At 54.8% G+C, this 14,750-nt stretch overlaps 1 protein-coding gene across 3 annotated transcripts in view; it reads left to right on the top strand.

The window, feature by feature from the left end:
- Nucleotides 1–14,750, top strand: part of ADGRB1 (adhesion G protein-coupled receptor B1) — a 321,100-nt gene that overhangs the window by 76,099 nt on the left and 230,251 nt on the right. For all 3 annotated transcript variants that reach the window (XM_059723698.1, XM_059723697.1, XM_019481825.2), the window contains exon 2: nt 12,786–13,702. In XM_059723698.1, the coding sequence (XP_059579681.1) occupies nt 12,958–13,702 (745 nt within the window). In that variant the 5' untranslated portion in view covers nt 12,786–12,957. The remainder of the gene's footprint in view (nt 1–12,785; nt 13,703–14,750) is intronic.

Genomic DNA, 14,750 nt, shown 5'->3' with positions numbered 1-14,750 from the left:
TAAAAAAATGAGCTGGACAACTGTCTGATGATGCAGCTTTGGACAAGAATATATCTGAGCATGTGGGCTCCTTCCAGGGTATTCAAGGAGCTCCGAGTGGGGGAGGATGAATCAGGATGAGTGGGACAGGGAGGATTCAGAGGCACGCACACAGGACACTGGGGAAGATGTTGTAGAGCAGCATATAGATCTGAGTGTCATGATTTGTGGGGCAAATTCCTGCTCCCTGGAAGCAAATGCAGATTTTCCAAGGATTCAGCAAGGTCATGATTTCATCTATTAAATCACGACCAGACTTAAGCAGGAGGCATTTGTTAAAGAAAAGAGCTACATTTTGTGGGCCCCTCTACCCTGCTTGTGCTCCAGCTTGGTTTCCCGGGTTTACCCAGGACCGAGCTGCATTTGAAACCCCACGTATCGCGCTGGGACATCTGCTGACTGACTCATGTAGCACAGGTGAGCATACTGGTGCAACCCTGAGGCTGGTGAATACCTCCGTGGTGTCCAGTGGGAGCTGGGAGTGCTCTGGGCTGCAGATTAGCAAGTCTGGGAAGAGTTAAATCTCCAAAGGTTCATGGGTGAATTTGGGCAAGGAACCAAAGGAGGGTTGAAACTGGAGTAGTGAGGAGTGGGGAAGCCTCATTGCTTGAGTCCTCTGAAATCAGCCTGAAGCAGGTGCTGCAGAAGGTAGGGTAGGGAGCAGGTCTGCACGGGCATGGAGAGGCAGAGAAGGGGCTCATAGGCAGGCTTGAGCTGCCAAAGTGGGATCCAGGCCCCTTCAAGGTTTTGATGCAGGATTCCCCTGCTGCTTGCTGTGTAGCTGGGCCCTGGGGGGGATCTGCAGCTCCCAGCAAGTCCAGCATCTCTCACCAGAGGACTGCCCACGCCAGTGGTTTTCCAGGGACCACCTCTAAGGTCCTTAGTCTTAGTGTCAGTAATCCAGCAGGTGCCTTGAGTTTGGTGAAAGCCAGAGGAGCCCTGGGTAACTCAGAGCATTTCTTAAATGTTTTTAAATGCTGGAGGCTGCAAAATAAGAAGGGAACAGTGGAAAAAAAAAAAGCCCAGTTCACTCTCCCTTTCAGCATCCTGTGACACAGGAGACCAGGCAAGATGGGCTGGTTTGTCCCGGTCAAGGTAGTTCTTATGTCCTTATATAAAGAGCTGGCATGTTATTTTGGATGCAATGATGTTTTGTCAGAAGACGTGAGACCGTGTTTGGAGATCCCCGTGCTTGGGGCCACAGCAACTTGAGGACAGGTCTGAGGCTGGGTTTCGGTGAGATCCTTGCTTGTGGGTGAAACAGCAAAGACGGCACAGCCGCCACCCCGTGCCATCCAGAGCGAGGTGGTGGGTGAAACCGTGCTCCCCCAGTGTCCTGCCTGGCGTGGACCTGCAACAGCCCTGGTTTTGCTCAAAATAGCTTGCCACAGGCAGAGACATTTTGTTTTTGCTAAAAGCAAACAGAGTTGCTAAGAAACGAATATTGCAGAGACGGAAATCCACAAAAGGTTTGACAGTTGCTGGATGGAGCGGCTTAGTGAACATGACCATACCGATAGATGAGCGGGGCAGGTTAGTCCCTAGTTCAGCATGGTCCTTTCGCACAGGAGCTGGATCCGTGCCGCCCGGTCTGGGTAAGGCACAGCACTGATGGAGACTGGAAACGCGGGGGTGGAGAGGAGCGGGGTAGCCCAGGAGCACAGCGGATACAGCCGAGCTGTGAAGACCAAGTAGCTGGTCAGGCATAAAGGACCTAAGTTCCCGTGTTCCTGTGTCCCAGAGCTGGGAGCAGCCGCAGCAGGTTAGTGGCTCTGGATGTTTATGATGCCTGTAGTCGTGGCACTTTGTGCCCGAGTTTGACAGCACTTGGGACCTGAACATGGTCAGTGTTTAGCAGGGAAATCATGAAACGGGGCATTTCAGCAGCCAGGAGGCAAGGCTGGGTGCTCAGCAATGCTGCTGGCTCTTGACCTCCTGCATCATCACTGTGGCTTTTAAGGGGCCGTTGCCTATTAAATATCCCAGGGTGGTTTCGGTGTCCCTCACCCCCTCCCTGTCCCTAAACAAGGGAAATAAGTGCCTTGATTGCTCTTCTGCAAGCTGTTCAACCTCTGATACGCACCACCCCAGAGGTGGCTGCATTTCAGCAGCGGGCAAGGGAAAGTCTCTAGTTAAGCACTAGGGACCAAAGACATCGGGACAGCGTCTGATAAGAAGTAAGCTACAGTTTGCTATTGGGCGACTTCTTGAAAGCTTTGGGAACCGTGATCGCTGCCTGGACTATTTATGGACACCCATCTGCTCTCAGGTGTGCGCTGGTCATTGCTCGGTCCATGCCCATGGAGGGAGGCGCTGGGGAGACAAACTATTAAAATAGCAGATAAAAAGCAAAGCTAACGAGCGCGGCGCCAGGCCCCCGAAGCACGAATGCCAGGAGTTGGTGTTAATCTGCATCGGATTTGAAAGGCCTGGTGGGCGGAGAGAGAACAGGCCACAAGAAGCAGCTGGGCTCTCTCCATCCCCCAGCCCTTCTGTTGCAGCCGCACCACGGGGAGATGAGGAGCGCACAATCAAGCAATTCATCCCCGCGCTGCATTGCTTCGCAAGGCTTGCAAAGGCCAAGGAGAAGGAGGAGAAGGAAGGGGGTGGCGGTGGGGGGAAGGCAGGAGGAAGCATCTCATGGAAAGCACTTGCAACCAAGCTCCTGCGCTGCTGGCTTCGCTGGGGTCACCTCATTACCGCCGGGCTTTGTATGCTGCTGATAGGCAGCACCGTGCATAGATGCTGCTTCCTCTCCAGGGCCAGGGTCAAGCATGGACGTGATGGGAAAGGTTGCAATCAGCCGTGCTAGCCTGGGTGTTTTTCATCTGGCCCTCCCTTGTCATCCTGAGAAGCCGTGGGTCTCCGTATGCTCTGGACTGGCTCAGGCACAGGCAAGCAGCCCCCTCCCAGCAGCCTGTATTGGGGAGGGGGCATTCAATGAAAGAGGCCTGGATGGAGGAGGCTCAAAGGCACCCAAGTGAACTAGGAGCCTGTGTCTCAGCGAGTGTCTTTGTCTTCATTCACCTAAAAATCCCCCTGCCAAAGTAGAAAGCCCCCCCTGCAGAGCTGAGACTCAGGGCAGCTAGACGCGACGGTCTCCATCGTGCTGGGATGGAAATGGGGCTGTGACTTGCCTTGCATTTTCCAAAGGTCTGGCTGCAAAGTGGGGATCGGTTCGGGGACATCCAGGCTCCATCCCACTGCGTGAACTGCAAGGTCCAGTCCCCCCTGCCGAGGGCTGGTCTGTGCGGGGCAGTCCTACCAGCTTCGGCTCTGGCACATCCTCCTGGTGTCCTAGGATCCCGGTTGCTCATTCCTGGCTTCCTGTCCCCTGTGTCCTGCTTCTCCCTGGTGCCTGCTGCTGACTCCTTGTCGCAGATCTCAGCACAGGCTCCTAAATCCCCGGCTCCTGGCTCGTGCCTTAACTTGGGGATTGCCAGTCCTGTTCAGCTATCGCTGCCTGCCTGGGACCTCCTGACTAGTGCTCCTTGATTCTGTCCTTGCCCAAACCCAAAACACCTACATCCCAGTCGTACCCCAGCAGGATCTGGCCCCTCTCCCCAGAGCCCTTCCCTCCCATGTGTCTGTCACTGCCCTGAAAGGGAAGCCTGTCCACCCAAGGAGCATCTGGAAATGCTGTTGCTGCCCTTGCCAAAGCATTGCCTGAGCCGTCCTCAGCATAAAGACAAGCCACCTTGCTCCAATCCTTCACCCTCCTTCACCCAGTCCGGCGCATCCTGAACAAATCACTGGGGATGTTCTTCGGTCTCCTGGGGTGAAAGGCAGCGCCTGGGAGGGACAAGGAAGGAGCTCTTCATCTCTCCTCCCAGCTCAACCTTCTCCATTCTCCGAAGAGAAGGAGACATAGATGGGAGTGGATGGGGGAAACTCCCAGGCCAGCCTCACTGTGCGGACCTCGAAGCACATGCACCGGGCACAAATGGCAGTGAGGAGGGGTGTAGTCTCGGTGGCATTTGTGCTCTGGTTGTGCATCTGCACGGGGGGATGTCCCTGCGTGGGAGCAGGCTCATAGCAGAGGCCCCGCTGTGCCGGGGACTGCCCAGCTGCAATTTGCTGCTATAAAGGCAACTTCAGGGAAGCTGGCAGCGGTAGCTCTGTGAGACGGAGACAGCATCTCCTTATGGTTAGAGCATGGGGGCAACTCTGATGCCCATGCACTATGTGATTTCAGGGAGGCCCCCTCTGCACTCAGTTTGCCTATGTGTAAAATGGGTCCAGGAACAACACTTCTCTTTGGTGAACTCTTGCTCACCCCCCTGCTTTGAGAAGCTCCTGTTTGAAGGTGCTGCAGAAGCAGGTGCATTGGTTGCACTTCCAGAGAAAGCCAAGTGCCAGCTGCCTCCCCACCCCTGGAGGTTGGTGTCAGGCTGGGTAGCAGTCCTGACACTGCCCACCTCTGAGGCCAGCTTCCTCCCGTGGATGTCTCACAAGTGCTGCATGCGTCTCGTGAGCTCCGTGGTTTGTGTCAGGAAGGGCGACGCCTCGGCAAAGTGAATGTACCGATGCCGTAATGTCCCATACGGGCTGGCCTGCTGCAGGAGTCTGGGCATGGTCCAGGCACTGGCCTGGGTCTCAGCAAACCTAGGTTCAGGTCATGGCTCTGCTACTGCCTCTCTGTGTGCCCACGGGCACATCACTTTGCCTGAAATCCTGGCCCACTGAAGCCAGCTCTAGCGGACATCCCTGGGACTGAGACGTTGCCTTTTACCTCACGTTTCATGCCCTGTGCATGGCGATGAGCAGCTCCACGTTGCTGGCTCTCACCACACCAGTGTAACCCACAGCTCAGAGACTAGGAGGCTTTTTTTTTGTTTAAAGTCATTATATTTTTAATTACATTTTGCAATTTCTGAGCCAATCCTATGGTATTAGGAGCCCCCGTTTGTGACTTCGGCCACCTCCAGGTTGGCAGTATCACTGACTCTACCACGAAGAGCTTGGAGATGACCCATGAGATGCGTTGGAGGAGAAGAAGGATAGTTCAGTGGTTAGTGCATGAGGCTGCTTTCTCAAAAGCAACCGTAGGCAGCTTGCCCATGGTCCTGCTATCAATTGGGGGGCAGGGGGATACAGCAGAGGAGTGTCCTGTGGTGCCGAACCTCTGAAATCTGCACTTGTGTCAGGGCTGTGGGGGGGTCTCAGCACTTTTGGGAGGCAGGCTTCATTCAACAGCCCATTGGAGCAGATGAGTTAGAAATCTTGGGATAAGACTCAGGTATTAGAAAGCCCATTTTACAGGTTGGAAAACTGAGGATGGACATTGAGCGATTAGCTGAAGTCAGTAGAAGACAACCTGTGTGCTCAGGCCAATGCGCGTGTGCTTTGGCTATGAGCAGCCTCACCAGAAAACCCCACAAGAAACTTTTCTCTCCGTGTTTCCAACCTGTCCAGCACAGGGATTTTCCCTAGATCCCCACACAGATGTGGCTTGGGAAAGCAGATGAGTTTTGACCCCTTTCCTTCCTTTTGTTCTTCCTTTCTATGCCCTGTCCCACTGACCACCGGGTTTTGGAGGGAGGGGGCGAGGGCTGGCCTGGCCTGGTCCCCCGGGGATCCCAGCATTGCAGACAGCAAACACTCAGCTCCTCCAGCAGTGCCCCTGCTTTTAACTCCCTGCTGACTCTCAAATGCATCTCATCCACCCCGGCCCTGTAGCACACGCCATCACGCTGCCTGTCACTCACGGGGTGACCTTCATAGCACGCTGCCCTCTGCGGCTGAGCTAGCGCTTCTCGCCGGCGTGATGAAAACAACAGCACCCGAGGGGAGGAGGCGGGAAAGGGAAGCCTTTTCATGGGCAACTACGCAGCATCCTCTTGCCCTGCACAATGCACTCAGGACGATCCGGGTGACCTGGAGCAGCGCGGGGGACAACGCGCCGTCGGCTCTCTCCGAGCACGAGGAGGCTGATGCAGAGGCCTGGCGTGGCTGGGAGGGCCAGGCAGAGCAAACCCACGTGGGTCAGGTGTGACTTTGCAGGACAGGCCCATGCAATCCTCACTCCAGAAATAATCCTTCTCGGGGGTAAAATCGTGCTGAGGGGAAACGCCAGGGTTTCATCCCAGCAAAGATGAAATCATGCCCTCCTCTCTGCAGGCTGGTCAGCCTGCTCTGTAGATCCGGTCCCATTGTTCAAGACAGTTACAGGCAACATCTTCCACCAGGGATACATTTCCCAAACCACAGGCATTAATAACAGCGCTTTCACCTCCACGTAGGTCATATCTTCCCCACAACAAAGTTATGGCTGGCCTCACTGGTGCTATATAGAAGCATCTTTCTCTGGGATACAGGGGAGGATCGGAGGCATGGACTGGGGAAGGGCTTTGTCAAGGGCCCACAGTGATTTGGGGGCCAAGCCAGGACTGGATCCAGGTGTCCCTAGTCCCAGGCCTATATATATATATATATATATATATATATGTGGAGGCTAAACAAAGAACTTTCTGTGTGTGTATATATATATGTGAATGTGTTGGGGAGTTTTCTTTTGGGGTTAGCCGTATTGGTCTGGGGCTAGAGTGTTTTGGTTCAAGTTGATATCTTTTATTAGATCAACTTGTAGGTGAGTTGATGTTTCAACTCGAACCAAAAGACTCTATTATATATATGTGTGTGTGATGTGTGTGTGTATGTATATATATACACATATATATGTGTGTATATATGTGTATGTATATGTATATGTATGTGTGTGTGCGCACGTGTGTATATATATATATATATGATGTGTGTGTGTATAGATAGAGACAGTATTATATTTTTAAGCCATGTCTGGGAGGATTTGTGTGTCCCGTCATGCTGCTAATAATCCCCTCGCAGCGCTTTGATCTGATCCATTACTGGCTTCTGCATCTCAGGCTCTCTCTTGCCCTGCTCCACTCTTTCCGCCATCTCAAGATGAGCCGAGGCTGTGGACAGGCAGCCAGAAGCCAGATCTGTCGGCTCAGATCGACTCTGGGGCTTCAAGTGGCTGGGAAGCAGCTTTTTGGCCGTGGGGAAATGCAGAGCAAGAGGCTGCCTCTGGTCCATTTATTCAGCTCTTGGTCTAGCTGACTCTGGTCCCTCCTCCCCACGACTGCTCATTGCATTGGCCCATGCCCACAGCCGGGCTTCAGATCCCTGCTCCTTGCTCCCATCTAGCCCAGGTCGTCCCCCCATCCAATGCACTTTGCATCTCTTGCATTGCTGACTCACTGTCCTGCGATGAAGCTGGGGTTGCACCTGTGTTAACCCGTGGGAGGTATGTCAGCTGAACTGTATCGCAACCTGCCACTTCTGTCTGGGATCTCTCCAGCTAAGCTAGGCTGAGTGGAGCCCAGGCATTAGGTTGGGAGACCTTTTTTTGGAAACTCAGGTGCTGTAGAAAGCAGAGCACATGAGTCAGTCCTGGCAGGGAGCTCTCTTTCTGCTGAGCCAACACCCAAGCATCCTTTCTCAGACAGCATCATGTTGGCCAGGTGTCCCGTCGTCTCAGGAAGGCATCCTCTGAAGCTCTGACTGCTGGCAAATTGTTTCAGGTCCTACAGCACTTTTGCAAGTTGGGTGTATTTATTTAATTTCTCTGCATGGTGCAAGAGCTCACCATCGACAGGATTGACTGGACAGGCTCCTTAAAGGAGAGTCAGCTGAGGCATAGATAGCTCTGGGGTTCATGGCAGGGAAGCGCTGGCTCTGCTTGCTATTCATTTCATTCCCCCAAGGGATTCTCTAAAACACCGGTGCGATCCACCTCAGCCAAACTGCAGCCTCCCCATCAGCGTTACGGCGACCCTCTGGGTGCTGCTCCAGGCACCCTTGCTTGCTTAGCAGAAAGGCGAGACTTTCCCAGCCCTTCCAGCTCTCCCTGCTTGCAGTTCCTTGTGAATAAGGACATTAAGGAGTTCATGTTTTTCAGGCAGCAACAAGAGTCAGAGCTTTTTTTAATTTTTTTTTTTTTTTTTTTCCCAGGGCCTTGCACTAGTTAGTTGTCTGCCACCATCAGAAAAGAGCTCTGTGTGATGCCGGCTGATTTCCTGAAGGCACTGGAAGCACTGCGGAAGAAGGATTAGCTTTGTTTGATTAGCAGGGTTTTCATCCTTCCAGGATATTAGCCATGCTCCAGAGGAAGGAAAGAGGGAAATAGGAGGCAGCAGACTCCTTTAATGTGGCACATCAGAGCCGGCAAGCAGAGCAGGGAGAACCAGGGACACCACAGAGCTTGCCTGAACCGGGGAGAAGGGAGCGGGAGATGGGGGACAAGGTGCTTCCTTTGGCCTGTGAAGTCTTGTGCAGGGAGACAAACTTTCTGCCATCGTTTTCTTGATTAAGACAAGGCGGAGAGTGGTCTGGCCTTGCTGAGCATGCATCTAATGCTGGGGTAACACTGCGCTCTGCTGGGCACATCGGGAAATGCTACATTATGAGTCATAAGCCCTGATACGTGCCCGTCGGAGAGGATTCTCCATCTGCGTGTGTGCACAGACCCTACGCATGGGCAGCGGAGAGCCCCTTGGCCTGCTCCTGGTTATGTGATGCTTGAAGCCCTGATGGTCCATGGGGTGTGCATGGGGGGAGAAGCTATGGTGTTCTTCAGTGGACTCGGATACGGTCCTGGCTCGTCTGGAAGGTCTTGGGAAGAGAAGCCCAGGGCTCAGATTTTATGCTGGGTTGAAGCAGACGGAGGAGGCAGGTGCAGGCAAGCTGAGAGGAGCGGTAGGGACCAGCAAGGGGATGGGAGGCACCTGTCTCCACAGGGAGATGCAAGCACGTCCCTCAAAGCCATCCCTCTTTGCACGGGATAGCGTGCACCTGCGGTCATGGCCCCTCCTGCCCTGAGCAGCTCCTGTGGGGAGATTCCCCGAGGGAATCAGTCTCCGACGTTGCCCAAACTGGCAAGAAAGGATGGCCTTGGAGCCGAGATTTGTGCCCAGGACTTGGGTGTGGGGTTCAATGCCCAGCTCTGTTTCAGGATCCCTGCATGACTTCAGGCAAGGCTGCCCATGGGAACAGAGAGATGTCCAGTCCCTCTGTGCTTCGACTGCAAGCTCTTTGGGGACTCTTGTTCGAACAGCCCAAGGAAACTCAGACCTTGGGTGTGATTAGCATGCAAACTACTCATAAATGGAGAAAACAACGACTTGACTGGGGCTCTTGACCTGAGGGGGCTAAGTCATCTGGCAGATCCTGTCTGCATTTCGACTTCTGCTTTGTCTCTGCTATGCACACCATTCGGGGTGGCGGGGGGTCCATGCTGAACTTGTCAGACAACTGCTTTTTTTTGGTGATTATAAAGACAATCTGACTCTTTTTCATACATTCCTCCTTGGACTGTGGCTGACTCAGTGGGCTTGCATTTTGGGGCAACCTGTAGTTTAGATCCCAAGCTAAATGGGAAGCCCTGTTAGCAACAGATCCCACTGTGGATGGGTACAGAGATAGAGGAGAGCAGCACTAGGGGTTGCAACCCCTGTCCCCTGCAGCCAAGGGCGGTCTGTCCTTGCATGTAGATGGGACTGTGCTGATCCGCCAACCCCCTCGTGCAGGGGGATGCAGGAGCAGCGGCTACGACAGAGCGCTGCATCCTGCCCTCCCCATCCACGCAGCGGAGATCCAGGTGTTTACGTATTTATTGTTTCCTTCCTTTTAAAATTTCCCACTTCAGCAAGGATCAGTTGAAGGAGAAAAAAAAGCTGTTGATGGTAAAGCCTTCCAGATGGGACTCCATTCAGGGGAAATCAATTCCCAGGCCTAACAGCCGTAACATGGCATCCCATTAACGGGGCGGCGTCGTTAAAGTTTGTTGGCTTCCGCAGCGTGGATCCTGGAGAGCGAGGGCCGTTCCTGGGTGGCACGGGGCTTGCTATTATGGAGCTGGGGCTAGGCTACCCTTCATGTGAGCAAACCCACATCGCCGGGGGGGACGGGAGACTTTAGGAGGCTCCAGGTTGTGGAGTATCCAGTTGGGATTTGGCCCTGAAATGAGCAGATTTATTCCTGTCCCAGTGCCTGCTTCTGTCTCCAGGCTCTCTGGTTGCTATAAAATGTTCCTCCCCAGCCACTAAAGGGAGTGGGTTTTACGGGGAGATGGACCAAGAGGTTAAAAACATCCTGGCCGGGCCACCTTACGGCCAGGGAGAGTTTCTGGGGAGCGGGCTGCCTTCCCTTTGAGAGACCTCAGCACTCACTGAGGGCCTGAGCCATCCTTTTTGCAAATGGCATCCCTTATTAAAGATGTCTCAGGTCATGCCAAGCTGACGGGTGCCAGGTCCACATCGGAAGTGAGCATCCGTCCTGTCCCCTTTCATCTGCGTGCTCCTGCAACGTGGTTCTGGCACCGCGATTCGGAGCATGCTGGAAATCTGGTGAGTCCGCAGCGCTTGGCACGGCGGGGACGGTGCTATCGCATTTGGCAGGGGACCAGCTGGGGCCTGGGCTGGGAGTCAGATTTCTGCAAGATTAAAATACAAATGGGTTGGCATTAGCACCTAATCTCGCCAAACCCTGAGCCATGTCAGAAGCTGCATGTGGTTTCAAGGTCCCGCGAACCTGGCGGCGTTTGGATCGCGCTGGCTCGCTTGCAAGGTCAGTCTGCGGTCTGGCTGCCATCTTGGGTCGAGTCAGGGGCCAAGTCCAGCTGTAGGAGCTGGAGCTGCATTCGCACTCGGATCTCCTTCAAAGCGTGTGGGCTGCACAATGGTCTCAGGTTAGGTCTCACTCTGACTTTAAGGGCTTTCCTCGGAGTGACTTCTGGGTTCGATGCTGATGTTGTAGATACATCACTGCACTACGGGACAGGCTAGCCATGTGTGGACTGGGTGCAGGAAACCGAGAGCTGAAACCCCCCTGAAGTGTGGGAGGAGATGGGTGTGCAACGGGGCAGTCGGGGTGCTGATGGGGAAGATGTCTCGCACAGAGCAAGAAGGAGGTTGCAAGTGGATTATAAGCTGAACTCAACTCTGGTTGTGACCTGAGTACAGCACATAATCATCCCAGAAGTTGGCTGTATATAAGGGGGATGGAGCTGGACAAGGCCTGCTGGTTGGGATGCATGAAGAAATCTCTTTAGGCGCTGAGATAATGTTTGAGTGCTTGGACTACAGTCCCCTGAACTTGAGCACCTGCTCTTGACCTGACTCGATACCAGAAAGGGAAAGGAAAGCTGGATGAACTCCTGCAACAGGCTGGGGTCAGTTTGAAAGGGCTCTTCAAGACAGCCAGGGCTTCTGATTTGTGTCCTGGTTCCCAGCTTTGTCCTGGGCTGGAGGTCTCCAACAGTGCTGGGGGAGAGGGGACCTACAGCCTATACGTCCCCTCCCGCCGGTGACTGCCTGACCTCTGTGCAAGCCCGGGGTGGCTCACATGGACTGAACGTGCTGAGAAGGGGTATTTTAGCTCCCTCTGTGCCATCTGGTTGTGACAGATGATATTTCCAAGGCTGGCAGCATTTACCTCGAGGTGCGGTGGGTTTCCCTGTTGCTCAGAGCCTTTGCACCACGGCTGGCTCAGTCTGAAAGCCAGCAGCGAGGGTCCGGGAGGTGACGGGTAGGACACCGGTGCTAAGGCCGGATGCTGGGGTCCCTTGCAGCCCCCCCCACAACCCTTGACCAGCGGTCCAGTGTTTAGTGCTGCTTACTGGAGCCTGGGACCCCCTCCAGTGCATGCGGGGGCAATGAGGCTGCTGACGTCTGAAGCAGGGGACTGGAGGGGACAGGACAAGCAGGGTAGTGACATGCACAGCCATGTCCTGTAGGAGCCCAGTGCTCCCAGAGGTGGTGGTAGGTATGTGTATCCCCTCCCCGTGCCTCCCCAGTGTCTCTGGAAAGCTGTGGGGTATGCCCTCCACCCCTAATGCAGCCCTACATCCCCACATCTGGAAGGGGCACAGCTGCCTGGAGCAGGGCAGCATAATTATGCCCTGGTCCTGGTGATTCTTGGCTATAGGTTTTGCCCCTCTGCTTTGAGGACCAATCCTCATATTTGGGGTCAGGAAGGAATTTTTATCCCATGGTCTAATTGGTACAGACTGCAGAGGTGGAGTGGGGGGAGGGAGGTGGCCTTCCTTTGTAGCGCTGAGGCATCCCTTCTTTTTGGGACCGCTTGAGCATCTATTAGCAGCCTTTGCAGCAGCAGGGCTTTGGCTGCCATGACCCCCTGCTTTCCCTGGGGCAGGTTGGGGTGGGTTGTCTTGTGGCAGGAGGTTAGAAAATGGATTCATCTGGGATGATTTGGGCAGGGATGCTCCTGCCTCAGGCAGGGGGTTGGACTAGACATGACCCCTGCAAGTCCCTTCCAGCCCCACTGCTGCATGAAAGACGCTGGGGAAGGAGGAGGAGGCAAGGGGATGAGGGCAGGTGGGTATGAGGGGGCAGAAGTCTTCACACAGACGAAGGTTGTGGTGCCATGGAGGGGAGTGAGGCATGCCCGGGCGCTTGGGGCAATGGTGCACTGAGAGGGCATATCCCCCGGCAGCTCCCACTCGGTGCTGGGCTGGCCCTGGCTCACAGCAGAGGAGGGCAGCGGGGTGGATGGATGCCCAAGTGGGTACCAAGTGGTGGCCGAAGGCTGGAGCATTGGGGTGACTGGTCCCAGGCAGTACCTGGCAGCAGGTGAGATGGGGGTTGGTAACTGGCCTTCCCCCGGGGAAACCGAGACCCCGTATGTCCACGGTAGCTCGCCGCGGAGGAGGAGAGGGTGGTGCTCCCTCAGCAACGGGTTAATTTTCCATCTCTTTCCATCTCCAGGCAGTGCTTATGGCCACACGGTGGAGCCTGCGTCCAGACATGGGAAGAGCGGCTTGATCTCTCCCGGAGCCTCCGAAGCCCTCGCTTTCCCCGCTGGGCTCGCACCTGTTATGTCCAAGACCTGGCCCCTGCCTGCCCATTCCTTGGTGTTCCTGAGGACCAGAGACCTAGGATGAGGAGCACTGGATCTGCCCTGAACCTGCTTTGGATCTCGCCACTCTTTTTGGTGTGGACCGTGGTAGCCCTGGACCTGGCGCGGACGCCCTGCACCACCTTGGTCCAAGGGAAGTTTTTTGGGTACTTCTCCTCTTTCACCGTCTTCCCGCCCAACTCCTCGCGCTGCTCGTGGATCATCCAGAACCCCGACCCCCGGCGCTACACCCTCTACATGAAGGTCCTGAAACCCACCGGCGCCTGCGACCGCCAGCAGGTCCGCACCTACCAGTTCGACTCGTTCCTGGAGTCCACCCGCACCTACCTGGGCATGGAGAGCTTCGACGACGTGCTGAAGCTCTGCGATGCCTCCACCAGGTTTGCTTTCCTCCAGTCCAACAAGCAGTTCCTGCAGATGAAGCAGACCCTGCCCCTGGCAGACGGCGGGCATGTGCGGTGGAAACCGGCCAAAGCTCAGGAGCGGGACTTTTCGGTGGAGTACTTGGTGGTGGGCAACAGGAACCCTAGCAAAGCCGCTTGCCAAATGCTCTGCAAGTGGCTGGACACCTGCCTGACCACCAGCAGCAGCTCTCACCCCTGTGGCATTATGCAGACGCCCTGCACTTGCTCTGGAGGGGAGGCCCTGGACCAGCCCAGCGAGATCCAGGGGCTGAGCAAGAAGAAGGACGATTGCTTTAAGGATGGGATTTACTTGGAGAACTGCATGAGCAGCCCAAAAGACAGCAGCGGGGTGGATTTCCTGGGTAAGTGGCGTCCGGCTCCGGTCTCGGCTGTCTGCAAGGCTGGGATGGGAATGGGGCGGTTTGCAAGCGATGGGGTGGAAGGTGAAGACTGTCCTGTGGATCTCTTCTGGTGTTTATACCATGCCCGTCACTGCGGTATCGGAGCTTCTCCCATTGCTTCATCTGAAAGCCATCACTCCTTTTATTCATTGCTGGGCAGGATCTGTAATTCTGGTGACTTTTTATTAGCATGCAATGAATTAGCAGATGAATGCTAGCTGAACACACGCGAGCTGGTGACTGCTCGGGGATGTGCCTCATTTATTTGCCTTTCCTGAATCCACAGAGGCAGCGATGGGCTATTCTTCCCCAGAAGCAGACAGGTTTCTAAAGCACATGCAGCAAGGGGTGGCCTGAAGGGAGCCCAGACCCATGTCAGGTTCTGCTCTGCAGCCTTTTTTCCCCATTCAATGCACAGAAGAGATCTGAAGTTGCCTCCAGGGCTGGAGAAAATGGACCTAGATGAGTGCAGGTTTTGATTTGTGGTCCCTCTGCACTTCAGAAGTGTCTAGATAAGTCCCTGAGTGGATAGGCAGGGGTGGGGGTTGTATCCCCAGCTGCCTTTCTCTGCATTTCAGTGCCTCTGCTTTGAAAAGTGTGGGGTCAGAAAGCAGAGCTGGGAAGCAGAACTGGGTGCGATGCAGGCTGGGTCTCCCCTGGCACAAGGTCCCCTCGGATACCTGTTTATGCCCATGTCCCTTCACCTGTTTGAGTGATTGCAGTTAGAGGGAACGGCTCGGTGCTCTTTGAAGCAGCCCGTGTTAGTGATGTCGGGTGAGTACAGATCCCATTAATCTCCGTCAACTCGAACAGTTGCAGACTCTCCGGATGAAGGGCAGAAAGTAGGTGTGGGGGAAGGGAGAGAGAAGGCTTCTGGCTTGGAAATTGTAACTTCAGGCTGTTTTGGGCTTGTTTCGGTGCATTCGTCGCTCATGTTGCCGCCACGGAGCAGGTGGCTCTGACCTGGGTGGGATATGCTGCAGCTGCACCCTCCTCCACTACAGTGCAA

This window comes from Alligator mississippiensis, chromosome 3 (assembly GCF_030867095.1).
Source record: "Alligator mississippiensis isolate rAllMis1 chromosome 3, rAllMis1, whole genome shotgun sequence".
Taxonomy (NCBI): domain Eukaryota; kingdom Metazoa; phylum Chordata; order Crocodylia; family Alligatoridae; genus Alligator; species Alligator mississippiensis.
This window is presented reverse-complemented; position numbering and strand designations above follow the sequence as displayed.